The sequence below is a fragment of the Phycodurus eques genome, chromosome 13, assembly GCF_024500275.1.
Source record: "Phycodurus eques isolate BA_2022a chromosome 13, UOR_Pequ_1.1, whole genome shotgun sequence".
Lineage (NCBI taxonomy): Eukaryota > Metazoa > Chordata > Actinopteri > Syngnathiformes > Syngnathidae > Phycodurus > Phycodurus eques.
Window position 1 is genome coordinate 143,969 of NC_084537.1, and position 14,031 is coordinate 157,999.

The 14,031-nt window shown below is 42.5% G+C and overlaps 2 protein-coding genes across 4 annotated transcripts in view; one reads left to right on the top strand and one right to left on the bottom strand.

Annotated features, from left to right (window-relative positions):
- tmem70 (transmembrane protein 70) lies at positions 1–4,867 on the top strand. Of its 2 annotated transcripts, XM_061694957.1 has the most exons (4): positions 212–301; positions 719–1,627; positions 1,744–1,840; positions 3,326–4,867. In XM_061694957.1, exons 2-4 carry the CDS (start codon positions 1,523–1,525, stop codon positions 3,760–3,762), a joined length of 639 nt encoding a protein of 212 aa, XP_061550941.1. In that variant the 5' UTR covers positions 212–301; positions 719–1,522; the 3' UTR covers positions 3,763–4,867. The 2 variants fall into 2 exon arrangements, with proteins under 2 accessions (XP_061550940.1, XP_061550941.1); XM_061694956.1 differs by lacking the exon at positions 719–1,627 and having other exon boundaries at positions 1–301.
- A 2,830-nt stretch (positions 4,868–7,697) lies between these two features.
- The window catches only part of LOC133411390 (junctophilin-1-like), a 31,640-nt gene continuing 25,306 nt past the window's right edge, over positions 7,698–14,031 (bottom strand). Inside the window, exons 5-7 of one of the 2 annotated variants that reach the window (XM_061693724.1) lie at positions 11,985–12,400; positions 10,563–10,659; positions 8,107–8,194 (exon numbers count right to left, since the gene is read on the bottom strand). In XM_061693724.1, coding sequence (XP_061549708.1) covers positions 10,579–10,659; positions 11,985–12,400 — 497 coding nt within the window. In that variant the 3' untranslated portion in view covers positions 8,107–8,194; positions 10,563–10,578. Of the gene's footprint in view, positions 8,195–10,562; positions 10,660–11,984; positions 12,401–14,031 lie in introns of both variants that reach the window. The other variant, XM_061693725.1, reaches the window with a different exon arrangement.

The following is a 14,031-nucleotide window of genomic DNA, read 5'->3' on the forward strand; positions in this document are numbered from 1 at the left end:
GCACGATGCGCCCGCGTCATCGCGAATTCTATGTTGGAGAAAGAGAAGACGTTTGTCGTAGAAGAAGAAAATAGGCGGAAGTTCTTCAACGGCTACAGCGTTGAGCGGTCATTTGCAAAGCAGAATGCTTTCTTTCAATGGCATTTTGAGTGTCCGAGTTCGTTTTATTTCGAACTCGTTCAGTACAACGCGTCTTGTCGCCACGCGGCCTGGAGCCCAATGGAGCGCGTCACGTTTGGGCCGACCGAGGGGAACCCATCGCCACGCTGTCAGTAGGTCATCGCTTCGCCCGAAACTCAAGGTATGGACTCGGCGATATAAACTCGACATCGCTCTTTTGAATACCGTCTCTCAAGTCGCGAAAACACTGGTGGCAAAACTGCGCGTTTCCAAAATAAAAGCTCTTCAATGCCTTGGATTTGAAAGCCCCCCACAGCGGTGCCCTGAGGTACAAGTTGAACTCGTTCCTTGACCACGCTGGTAACTCAAAACACAGATCTGAAAATCATCTTTCCCCATTTGAAATGAGGACTTTAAATGTAAAGCAAAATGTATCTTTTTCACTTCACTTTGGTCAAATGTTGGTGTTGGTGTTGCCCCAACCCCCCAACCCCCCACTGCGCTTTCCTCACCTCAATTTGCAGGGACTTGTCCAAGGAGCCGTTTGCTTCTGCCTGCCTTTTCAGAATGGGACAATTTCTTTTCTTCTGCTCCTCAGGGGCGGACTGGGTCAAAAATGAAGCCCTGGCATTTCCTGTCAGACCGGCCCACTGCACGATCAGCGGACTCCACAAATCGCACCGCATCTTCTCTCGTGCAAACTCCCGTCTTTCAATCCCTTCGTACATCCCTTCGCTCTTCCGCTAATCGCCACGAGGGACGCAGCCGTGCTTTCCGAAGTCCGTACGAGGAAGGCCGGCGCCCGGATTTGGAACTGTGAGGCGGATGTGCTAACTCGCCGGCCGTCACGCCGCCCCATGCAAAGTCACATTTGAGTGCAATAGCCAGTGTTCAACGTGGAAAGGGCAACTGCTCTGCATTTCCCCCCCACCACAAAACGTGGAATTCCCAAGTTTTTGGTAGATTTCTCAAAACGACTTGTTCGATCTTCACGTCGTTGTGTCACGCGTGCACATCAATAAAGCGCTTTCTTATTTCTTCGAGCAAGTCGCAAAACCCGATCACCGAGTTTGGGGAAGAAAAAAAAACCGATAACCGATCACAAGAACACTTGTTCATTTCTTGTATATACTTGTGTACTGTATGTAGCTTCAAAATGACTCTCTAGAATTTTAGACAAAAGTTAAAACATCGCTGACCTCTAGGGGGCATTCAAGGATTGTCCAATGACATAAGTTTAGGTCAAATCAACATTACAACATGACATAAATGATGGGTACTAATTTACTGCAATGGAATTGCTTTTAACAAATGCTGTAAATGACATGCTCCCTCTAACCTTCTCACTCTATGGACGAATGATCTCGTTCGATGTGCGTCACGCTTCTGAGTCGCGCAGAAAATGACCAGGGACGCAGAAAACATGGTGAATCTGCGGCCGCGGAGAACCTTGTGTTTGAACCCGCCTACTTTTCAAGCGAGCAAAAAGTATTGGAACGTGGCTCAGGTGTTGCCTTTTATAGCCGATTGCCTCCACAGCCAATACAACAATTTGGAATTGTGAAAAATGGATAAATGGTGAATGTATCTTTTTTGTTTTTGTTTGTTGGTTTGATTTTGCAGGTGCAGCCTCGCACTCCGTCTTCTTGTCTTTCTACCAGGGCCCAGTCTGAAGACGAGAACCTGATTTACACGGGCGGTCTGGGAACTGCAGTTCGTGGTGAGTTGCTCTCTCATCCCCGAATGAGCCCGCAAGAAAAGCAACCCCTGCTTTCGTGTTCGTTTCGGAAGCTTCACAACAATCCAATCATGACAGTCGAACCTTCAGATTCAAATGCCGCTGAAGAGGTAATCATCCAAATTTGCTGGAAAAATAGGCCTCAAACGGGAAACAGAATTTCGAGTTGGAAGCGTCGTCGTGCGTGGCCGCCTGTGAGACGCGGACGTATCGCCTTCCGGCTTGGGCTGTAACGATATCATCTTTTTAGAATCGGTCAACCTATCGACTAATTGATTGAATAATTGAGGAGAAAAGGTTTTAAAATATCCATTTTTTTAAACTACTAACATGCATTCTCTTTTATGATGAATGGACTTCTAGCCTTAAACTGCGTATGTTGGTACTCTTGAGTTTATGGTATAAATGCTTGTGTGTAGAACGTTAGTTGAACTGAATGAATTCAGTATTTATTACTTAACTTTTATACACACGTGGATATAATTGTTGGTGTTTTATCCACGTGTACTTATTTGATTGAAGTCTTGTACAATGAACATAAAGAATTTTGAATCTTGAACAATTAGATGAAATTTGTTTTTGCATTAAAATGTATTATGAAATCTATATTGATTTGATAACTGTTTAACACAAGTTTGCTAAAGTTGATGGAGTGATACTAAATTGCTAACACGACATTCACTTCAAAGTAACCCTTTTCATATTCATTTAATTCTGCATTTGCAGTATTAACCATTATTGTAAGCAATATAATAATAATATTGGCTTCGGCTATATTATTGTAGTAGGTTATATACAGTGGGTACGGAAAGTATTCAGACCCCCTTAAATATTTCACTCGTTATATTGATGCCATTTGCTAAAATCATTGAAATAATCCCCCCCCCCCCCCCCCCCCCCCCCCCCATTAATGTACACACAGCACCGCATATTGACAGAAAAAACTGAATTGTTGAACATTTTCAGATTAAAAAAAAGAAAACCGGAAGTATCACACGGCCGTAAGTATTCAGACCCTTTGCTGTGACGCTCATCTATTGAACTCGGGTGCTGTCCGCTGCTTCCGATCATCCTTGAGCTGGTTCTCCACCTTCATTGGAGTCCAGCTGTGTTTGATTACACTGATTGGACTTGATTAGGAAAGCCACGCCCCTGTTTAGAGAAGACCTTACAGGGCACCGTGCACGTCAGAGCAAATGAGAATCATGAGGTCGAAGGAACCGCCTGAAGAGCTCAGAGACCGAATTGTGGCAAGGCACAGATCTGGCCAAGATGACAAGATATTTCTGCTCCACTTAAGGTTCAGCCCTGTCAGTCACTCACACGACATACAGCAGGTGTTTCAATTCTGGGTTCCACTTTCATCATGCCACCCATATTATTTCATAAATGATTATTGCTATGTACGACTCGGTTGATTTTTAACACTGACCTGCTATTTGAATTTTTCTCCTTGTCTGGTCTCAGGGGTGAAAATGTTCTCTTACAGCACAAGTGGGGCCAGTCTCTTTCTCGTGCCGCAGATCCTCTTGAAAACAGGACTTGGAGTCCAGAGCGTTGCCCTTCAAATGGCTTTCTGCGGCATCATGGGCTTCTTCACCTTCCTCACCCCTGTGCTCCTCCACTTCATTACCAAGGGTTATGTGGTCCGTCTGTACCACAACCCAGACCAGGACACCTATACTGCCATAACCTACAGCGTCTTCCTAACGGAGCAAAAGACAGTCTTTCATCAGAAGCAGGTCAGCATACCAGCTGTCAGCAAGATGTTCACCACCTTCTACGCCGACAAGACTGGGCTGCTGGTGAACCCCGACATGTTCGTCCTCCCTCAGGATTACAACCACCTCATGGGCTATGACAAGCCCTTCACCTTCAGAACAGACTACACGGACAGGCCGTGATCTAAAGTACAGCTGACCGCTTTAAATGTAGAATGTGGTGTTTTTGCTCATTTTCCCAAATTCAATACAATTTACAGTCAATCCATTTTTGGCACCAACAATTGTCTATTATTTGATCATCTTTAATCTGTGTTTATTTTCCCTTTATGCATACATTTAAAAACAAAAGTTGTAAAGAACTCTGAAACAAATGCTATTTTAACCTACAAACACAGGGACCCCCCCCTCTTCGCTATGACCATAACAACTCATCCATTGAACTTGTAACTCCATGGAGCTTCTGTTAGTTTCTGGTTATCTCGTTGAGGATTTACCTGAAAGAGTTGCTGTTTGGAGGTATATTGCCATCCGTCCTCATCGATCTTCCTTTGAGTTCTCAATAGGGTTGAGTTCAGGGGTTGATGGTGGCCATACGATGGGTTTTCTCCCCAGACCTGCTTAAGTTTCAGTGGTGTCTTTTCTAGTGTGGGATTGTTTGTTGTCTTTCAGCATTTATTTTAAATTTAATTTTTTTTTTTTTTTTTTTATATAAACTGTGTGGAAGTCATGCTTGTGTTTTTATACCATGACAGGAAATTGTCGATTTGAACTCTTCATATTTTGCTGTGGTAATTTTGTCAAATTTAGGGTACTACTGAGCCCTCTGCAAATGTTTGTCCTTGTGAGCATTGGTTAGGCGTGGCAGAAATACAGTTTTAAGCATGACTGCAATCCTAAGAGGGCCCTGCATGAAGAGGTTCTTCAGACTCCAGAGACACAAGCGGGCTCAAATCTCGGGCCCGCAGTGATATGAAAATATATTCCGTAAAAGAGAGCGCGGTGGCGGAACGAAGCAATTGATGAACAAGTGAAGTTTTGATGCGTTATCGTTTCGTACACTGACTTAACACCAAAGTTGCAGTTGTAGTAGTAGGGATTGAACCCCGGTCCCCAGAACTGTGAGGCAGATGTGCTAACCAGTCGCCCACCGTGCCGGCATAAACTTTTGCACGATATAATATTTTTTGGGGGAAAGGGTCTGTACGTTGTTTTCCAATCTTTGTTTACATGCACGATATTCAACCTCATTAACATCGCACACAGAAATAAATGTGTTCACACACTCGCCACCGCTTGCTGTCTGGTAAATTGCACACGTGTACGAAATTTCACCCCGGGGGTAAAAGAAAACACGATTGCCAACACGCGTTTCATAGTTCAGTTCAGCCCCTGCACTATTTCCCATGGTCGCGCAAGAGAAAGTGTAACATTTCACTGCTTACGAATGAGCAACAACGACAGTGTCGCTAAAATCGAAGTTAATTGCCAAATCAACCAGGCCGGGTTGCGTATGGCTTATCGTGGCTTTGATTAAAGTGACTTGCCAGGTCTAAATCGTCATCCGTCCATCCGTATGCCATGGGATGGCAGCTCGTTTTTCTGCTGGGTAACAGAGCTCCGTTAGAGTACGGCCGATCTCGTCTGGCGCTGTACGTACAATTACAAAAGATCACGACGTTAAGTTTCAGGAATATTTTCATCCTACGCATTTACATCTGCCTGATTATTGATCAAACGCATGACATCACAAGTCCTCCGTACAAGATGGATTTATCTGCCATTAGAAATCGCAGATTAAAGCCTTCAATGAACAATCAAATATTTGTTTGTCGAGATGTCCTAAAACTGTACTAAAATGGAAAGGGCTTCAAACTAGTTCACTAAAGAATGATGGAGTGCCACAGCAGTTGTTATGAAAATTCCTTGGCGAACCAATCCAATACAAGAACAATGCCAACACTACCAGGCCAAGCACCGTAAGTCCGACGAGGCCCGAGTCTCGAGAGAGCCCAGGTTTGAGCCTGTGGTGTTTGCATATTATCCCTGTGCTTGCTTTGCTTTTGTCTGGGTACTTCAGCATCTTGCCACATTCTAAAAACACAAATGCATGATGTTTTGTTCTCTTTTTCTTGGGAGTAAATTCAACAACTCCACCAACTTTCTTCGATTTAGAACATTGAAATCAAGTACCAAAAAAAAGATGCATTTAACAGTATTGAACCATTCCAAAGACAAAACGGCAATATATAACTATATATATCTCAGTATGTGTGTGTGTGTATATAAAACACTGAGTTACAAAACAAAATTGTCCGTTTCTTTTACAACTAATTTACAACAATGTTTGCTGAAGCCCAGAATGACATCTGTTTCTCTTGTTCAGGTCAAGTTGTTAAGGTTATTCATGAAATGTTACAAACGTTGCTTGTTGTAAATTGATGAGTAGACATCGATGTAAGTACCTGTAACTTCAATGGTACATCATCATTGTTCAAAATTCAGGGCGTGATGCTCGAAACCTTGATTTGATAGTTCCAAAAGTTGACCTGACTGAGAAAAACTAAGGTGACAATTGGACTCAGCACATCAAAATTGTCCTCAATCGGCGAAGAGGTTCTTCGACTATAAATTTGTTGTTGACCTGTGCCATCCGTAACATGTCCACGAAGGTGTGATATGATTTTGCTTGGCAGTCACACTGTTTCCATTTTCCGCTATAGTTAAGCAATACTTTGTACGTGACAAAGCCCGAGCCGTTTCAAATCAGAAAATGAAATTACAAATTGATTAAACGTGTCCCAATATGTTTTCGATAGCTATTGCCATTCGTTTGCCTGCTGTCGGTTAGACAAACAGACGCAGATAAAACAGATATGAACAGATCAATGGACAGGCTGATAGAAATAGAAATGAAATAGAAATAGAAATAGAGCCACTATCCGAGGTGCGTTTCACATTCCTGCTCGGGCCCTTTCCACCCACCAACGCGTCACTCTGTAAAATGGTACGGCAGCTGTCGACATCCGTCAGCTCAAAGTGCACCATGAACATATCCGGTGCGCGCACACACACACACGCAAAAGATTCGCACACAAATCCAAGATACGATCAGATATGCACAAACTTGCTTTCCATTGCATCGATATTTTTGTCAACAATTGATATACTGTATTGTACATTTCACACTTGCGTATTTAGGCAAGAAATCTTGTTTTGACTGATTTTCACCCCATCTTGCACAGCAAATGCCAGTTGAAATGTACAGACCGGCGTCAATGTGAAATGGGAAATGTACTCGGACTTGTAATTCATTGAGTGATGTCATTTTCATTTCATTTGATCAATAACAGTAAAGACATAGCCTACTGAATTTCCTGGTGATCAATATCAATCTTATTGATGAGTATTTTCATTTCGGCAGTTCTCCATTAAAAGGTCATGAGGGGAAAAAATGGTTCGAAAGGAATCTATTTCAAACCTTTAATGCCAAAATGTGTCTTGATTTGCAACATGTTTTCTGGAGATGCCAATTGCATTTTTGTATGTATAGGATTTTTAGCCTATCGCTAATTATGCCCTTTCCATGAAAACCAACCCATATGCATCTTAGTGTCTTCAAAGTTACTTAGTTACTACAAAGTTACGGCCGTTTTGCATTCACACAGTAACTATAGCATGTCGTTACCATTTTGCAATTGTATACAGGCAGCAGTGTAATGAGCAGTTGGTATCATTTATACACCGCTGAGTTTGAAGGGCAACACGTCAACTGTGCAAGTCACATGAGTTTATGAAGCCGCTTCTGTCTTCACTGCTATGCACTTTTGCCTTAACCGTTATAAAAACAAGTGAATTTCAACGGGCCGCCGCCATTTGCTCTGTCGATTAGGATGGCCTTTTACTACGAATGTCTAAAATGTTCAATCACAAGTAACTCTTTGAAAGTAGGACTTGAAGCATGGATGCTTTAACATGGGAGACATTTACTCATGTAAAACCAAGGCGGCATTAAACAATTGCTAAATTAGTTGTTTTTTAAAAAGAAAATTCCTTTTAAACAAGTGACTTTACTGCCATTGATCAAATGATTAAAAGAAGCGAGCTCTTCAAATAAGAGGGATGAGGCACAAACTTTATTGCAGCATTGAAAAACTTCCAAATCTCAAGAGTAGCTCAGGGCAAATGGAGACAAAACATAAGCCGTTTTCAAGACTGCAACGTCTTCACATTCATTGTCAGCTGTCCACGTGCGCTGTAGTTTTGAAACCTGACCGAGAATGAAATGTCGAGTCTTAGGTGTTGTTATTTTCCTCCTTCCTATTTCCAACCAGTGACCACTCGCTTCAACTTTCACCGCGCTCGAAGTGGAGTCGCAAATCATCCCCAGCTCAATCGGGTTACGCCGAGCGCCAAAGACGGCCTTTCGTCCATCCGGAGACGGCGGCGGCGATTTCGTCTCTCTCTCCCCCACCGCTTTCTTTTTTCTCTCCTTCCTAACTCGTCTATTTCCATTCCTCCATTTTGCCCATATCTGCCATTCTGTTTGGAACCCATTTTGAAAGACCGCTGGCTGGTGGAGAGTTATCGGCTTGGGTGACAACTTTGGGTAAATCTGAAAAATGAGAAAAGCTGGAGCTCAATAGAGAGAATCATCTATTAAGAATATTGGAATAGTTAAAGTTTTTTTTTGTTGTTGCATTTGTTTATTACTAAATATAAAATGTATTGGATATACAGTATTGGTAAATACAGTCATAACAAACCAAATGTCATAAATGAAACTTCTTAACCCTAAATACAGTCGATGTAAAGTCTACAACCCCTCAAATGCCAGGTTTTTGTGATATTAAAAAAAAAAAAAAAAAAAAAAAAAAAAAGACTAAGAGAAATCATTTCATTTGTGTGACCTATAACCTTCAAAGGTTAATTGGGGGAAAAAATGAAATCTTTTAGAGAGGGGAAGTAAAAATAAACTGAGACAATTGTGCACAGCCTCATATAACTGGGGAGGGCGTGGCTGTGTTCAGAATTCATCCATCAAATTCAAACTCATGTTCAATGTTCAATGCAGCAGTTTATTCAGATGCTGTGTGATTGTTTTCTTGAGTTGACTTGTTCAGCTGCTGTAGCCTGTGACAGGCATTTGGTAACATGTCAAGTCGTTAGAAAAGGCTTGGTGAAGTGATCAATAATCAGCAACAGTAGGTATGAGGAAAAACTGACCCGTTCATTATTAACCAATGGGTTACATAAAGTAGCTTTAAAAACAAAAAAAAACAAGCACGCAAGAACGAATTAACCTAGCATGCATGTTTTTGGGTTGTGGGAGGAAACCGGAGTACCCGAGGCCTGATTTGATCCCAGGTCCCCAGAACTGTGAGGCAGATGTGCTAACCCTGCCACCCTCAATAGAACCAATATGGAGCAAAGGAACTCTGAAAATAAGGTACTGCAATTGAATAAAATAAATCCAAATTATATTAGGAAATTCTGAAAAATAACTTCAATAAAACCAGTCACAAAATCGCAGTATATATTTAAATCGCAACTGCTTAACATAAACATACGCATATTCTACATTTGAATAATGAAATCAAAATAAAATAGAAATATTCTCCATAAATAAATACAAATGATAAAGTGCGAAATAACAAAGTTCAATTCAGTTATTTGTTTACCGTCAGTATATGGCGGGAACATCATTTGGTTTCTGCATTTCGGCAATGCACTTTTGAACTTCTTGATGCAACTGGGTTTTAGTTTTATCGACAACTGCTGTTCCTGCTGTGCACGTCTTGGTCTCTTAGGGGCAGTGTGATACAGACAATGAGATACACAGTTGCAGTCACAACCGCCGAGGTTGGTTCAAAAACGTTAAAAGCTTCTTCTCAGTGGTGAGATGATAGTAAGCGGTGGATGAGACCTGGCAAGAGTTCCTCAAGGCTCTTTTCACACGTCTTTGCAACATCACGGTGATAGTGCCTTTGGATTGGCAGACGTTCCAACTATGAGGGGGATCACACTCCTCAGACTCCCCGCCAAGGTCCGTCACAAAGTCGGATCTCAGATTCAAGACAAGGATTATGCTTTCCGTCCTGGGCGTGGAACAGTGGACCAGCGCTACACCCTCGACAGAGTCCTGTATGGTGCCTGGGAGTTAGTACAACCGGTCTGCAGGTGGTGTGTGGACTCGGAGAATGTTTGACCGTGCACTGTGCATAACAGACCCCCTTATGCAGGCTGTTTGGTCCTTGTACGACTGGTGTCAGAATTTGGTCCGCTTCGCAGACGGTAAGTCGGATTTGTTTCCAGTGAGGCTTGTACTCCACCAAGGCAGCCCTGTGTCAATTCTGTTCATAATCTTGATGAACAGAATTTATAGTGAGAAGGCAAAGCTGTCAATGTACTGGTGGACACATGTCCCCACCCTCACCTGTGCTCACAAGCTCTGGGTAGTGACCAAAACAACAAGATAACAGATACAAGTGGCCAAAATAAAATATCTCCACAGGGTGTCTGGGCTCGCCCTTAAGAGATAGAATGAGACGTTTTCTCAGAGCAGACACACCGCTCCTCCGTATCGAGAGGAGCCAGATAAGGTCACCCGTTTAGGATGCCTCTTGGACGCTTCCCCGCTGAAGTGTTCTGGGCACGTCCCACTGGGAGGAGGCTCCGGGAAGACCCGGGACACACTGAAGAGACTGTTTCCCGGCTGGCCTCGGGATTCCCCCGGAAGAGACGGCGGACAAAGTGGCTGTGGAGAGGGAAGTCTGGGCTTCTGTTTAGGCTTCTGGCCCCGCCACCCGACGGCTGGATACTCATTGTAACATTTTTGTTTAAATCGCAGGTTGACCAGCGTCTCAGAATAGAATGTGTTTGACTTTGAAAGTTCAAATGTTATGGTATTACTAAAATAGAGTTAACCCCATGAAGGTTCAGAAATGTCAAGATTCAAAAATATATAATTTAGAGTGACTTACCTGAGTGCAGATTTGGTCAAGTCAGGAAATGCACAAAAATAACGGCGAGACCAATGTTTAATAGCATCACCAGAGCCACCAAGATAGAGTTGGGACCCTGTGGAAAAATGGATATTTGACGTAATGGCAATATAATGCAATACTTGTATTGATGCAGAATTACATCATGCTGCATCTGGTGGGACATTTTTCAGATGGTTGGATGTTTGATTGCTCTTGATAGCTAGGAAACACTCGGGGCTGAATTTACTCAAGGTTTGTCGGTGCAAACTGGAATGCTCACGCAAACAAATATGGAAGCGGATACACTAACTGGGCGCACCAAGGATTCATCCGCCAAACACGCAAAATTTCCTCACAGCTCATTTTGCACAAATATGATGGGAGTGTATGCAAACGGATGAATTTAGCATGTGCAATATGATTGATCAAACATGAGACAAACCGCGATGGCTGATTTTGCCTCTTTTAATGGCCTGTGCCTGAAAGGCAGCTGCAAATCTTTTCCGCCTGTGTCAACATTTTGGCAATGCCAGAAACAAAAATTCTTGCAACATATCTTATTCAGCAATGCAACTTTGGAGCTTCCAAATGACCTCAGGCAGCGAGCGGTGTCAAACGCATTTTTGTTACGGGCCACATTGCCGTCGAGTGCCGTTATGACTGGGAAACTACAGCTGTTTAATTGTCTCATCATATTATGACATATAAACAATACATTGATGGATAACTAGTTTCAAAATCAGATGCGTAGGATAATAGCTTAACTATTGTTCAAATTACTGTAAGAAGAGGTTTGGTTAAAATAAAATAAAAAAATGATTTTGCAAAACAAAACGATGTGGCGGATCGAGCCCGGCCTTGAGTGTGACACCTGTGACCTAAGGGCTGTCTTGGAGCCAGTCACAAGAAGGAGTTGTAACATATCATCTATTCCAAAACTATTTCCTTGCGGCTGGGTCATTTAAGCACAAGGTGACAGTTGGTGGAGGCCTCTCCCAGGAAATGATCAGAGCAATAGATTTCTTTTCGTAATTTAGTAAATTAACTTTTCCTCTTCCACTAACACTTCCAATTCCATTGCTTCAAAGTGAATTTTCTGCTGCCCTTGCAAATTGTCCATGGTTAAAACCTTCAAAGCGACAAAAGCACAAAATCCTTTTCAATATGGTGGTCTCCACCACTTTTACACCAATTGCCAACAGCGCGACAATCTGTTCGAGTGAGTGGCACGCAATTTAGCGCCACCTATTTGGGATCTTATTAAAAGATAGTAATCTCAGTCGATAACTTGCAACCATCAACAGCGCCCACAATCTGTTCGCGTGAACCTGCCGTTTAGCACCCGCTTTTTGGGATCTTAGTAAACCAGGCTCCAAGTGAGAGAACTTTTCAAACCTATCATATTATGTTAACACTTACCAACTCCTCCTCAACGATTTCAGCGCTAATTTCCAAACTTGTTTTTTTTGTTTCTGCGAAACTCTTTGGTTTGTTTGCTTCCGTTGGTTTTGGCTTGGAAGACTCTAGAGCTTTGATGTTCCCCTTTGGTGGGACTGGAGAGGGACTGGGGACGGGTGAGACTTTTGGGGCTGGTGCCCAAACTTGCTTGGTAGGCGGCAAGCGCGCAAGGCTTGATGGGTGAAAATCATCTTCCACGTCAACTGGTTCTTCAGGTGGCTGGATCTTGACATCCTTGACATAGTAACCATGGTATTGGGAGTGGATCTGTCCATTGTTAGGGTAACTATTTGGCATGGCTAGTTTAATCGGAAGAGACTCTGCCTGTTGCCTCGTTTCCTGTCTGAGAGAGAGTTTTGATGCTGCCTTTGTAATGCCTGGTTGATAAAAAGAAGAAAAATGTCACATATGTATCCTGTATGTGTCATAAAATAAACCCACACAATGCATTGCATTTCAAAAATATACTATCAGCAATATCAAGCAATCGTTATCTCAACCTGCATTCATAGCAAAGGCCGCATATGCGGTCCGTCACACCAAGGCCTTCTCTGTTGGCCGAAGCACTATCAGGACCACTGAGCTACATTTACAACCTGAACTCCAATATGTGTTCCATGAAATTATACTAGTTTATTTTCAACAGTATATTCTCTTCATTTTGTAGTGTTTCTCTTGTGGATGCACTGCCTGAATCTGGATTATAGATTTTTGGTCAATCAGATTTCCGCCTCTATGCGCTGCCATGTCAATCTAATCTGCCCAGGCTTTTCAAAATCCGTAGTGCTGCCTCATGGAACTTAAACTATATTTGCAATGGAACTACAACCCCAATTCCAATGAAGTCGGGATGTTGTGTTAAACATAAAAACAGAATAACAACCTATATTGAATTGAATACACCACAAAGACAAGATATGTAATGTTCAAAGTGATAAACTTTATTGTTTTTAGCAAATAATCATCAACTTAGAATTGTATGGCTGCAACACATTCCAAAAAAGCTGGGACAGGGTCATGTTTATCACTGTGTTACATCACCATTTCTTTTAACAATGTTCAATAAATGTTTGGGAACTGAGGACACTCATTGTTGAAGCTTTGTCGGTGGAATTCTTTCCCATTCTTGCTCGATGTACAGCTTCAGCTGTTCAACAGTCCGGGGTCTCCGTTGTCGTATTTTACGCTTCATAATGCGCCACACATTTTCAATGGGAGACAGGTCTGGACTGCAGGCAGGCCAGTCTAGTACCCGCACTCTTTTACGACGAAGCCACGCTGTTGTAACACGTGCAGAAAGTGGTTTGGCATTGTCTTGCTGAAATAAGCAGGGGCGTCCATGAAAAAGACGTTGCTTGGATGGCAGCATATGTTTCTCCAAAACCTGGATGTACCTTTCAGCATTAATGGTGCCTTCACAGATGTGTAAGTTACCCACGCCATTGACAGAGCCCCATACCATCACAGATGCTGGCTTTTGAACTTTGCGTCCATAACAGTCCGGATGGTTCTTTTCCTCTTTGGCCCGGAGTACACGACGTCCAAAATTTCCAAAAACAATTTGAAATGTGGACACGTCGGACTACAGAACACTTTTCCACTTTGCGTCAGTCCATCTTAGATGAGCTCGGGCCCAGAGCAGCCGGCGGAGTTTCTGGGTGTTGTTGATAAATGGCTTTTGCTTTGCATAGTAAAGTTTCAAGTTGCACTTAGGGATGTAGCACCGAACTGTATTGACTGACATTGGTTTTCTGAAGTGTTCCTGAGCCCATGTGGTGATATCCCTTTACACATTGATGTCGGTTTTTGATGCAGTTATGTTTTTGACATGTTATTGGATATATACTGATTCTGAGCCACACCACATTAATGTATGTGACACAGTTTTTTTTTTGCTACTATATTGCGTTTTTGTGTAGTATTGATAGTTTCTATAATTGCAATAGGTGGTACTAAGAGTTGAATTAAGATGGGTAAGTCCCCACTAAATGCCCGAGGAGCAAATGCA

Bases quoted from the DNA above. Each gene is read 5' to 3' on its own strand.
- tmem70 (XM_061694956.1), top strand. From the start codon at position 125: ATGCTTTCTTTCAATGGCATTTTGAGTGTCCGAGTTCGTTTTATTTCG. The intron at 302-1,743 runs GTATGGACTCGG...TTGATTTTGCAG, and splicing joins CGCTTCGCCCGAAACTCAAG to GTGCAGCCTCGCACTCCGTC. The intron at 1,841-3,325 runs GTGAGTTGCTCT...GTCTGGTCTCAG, and splicing joins TCTGGGAACTGCAGTTCGTG to GGGTGAAAATGTTCTCTTAC.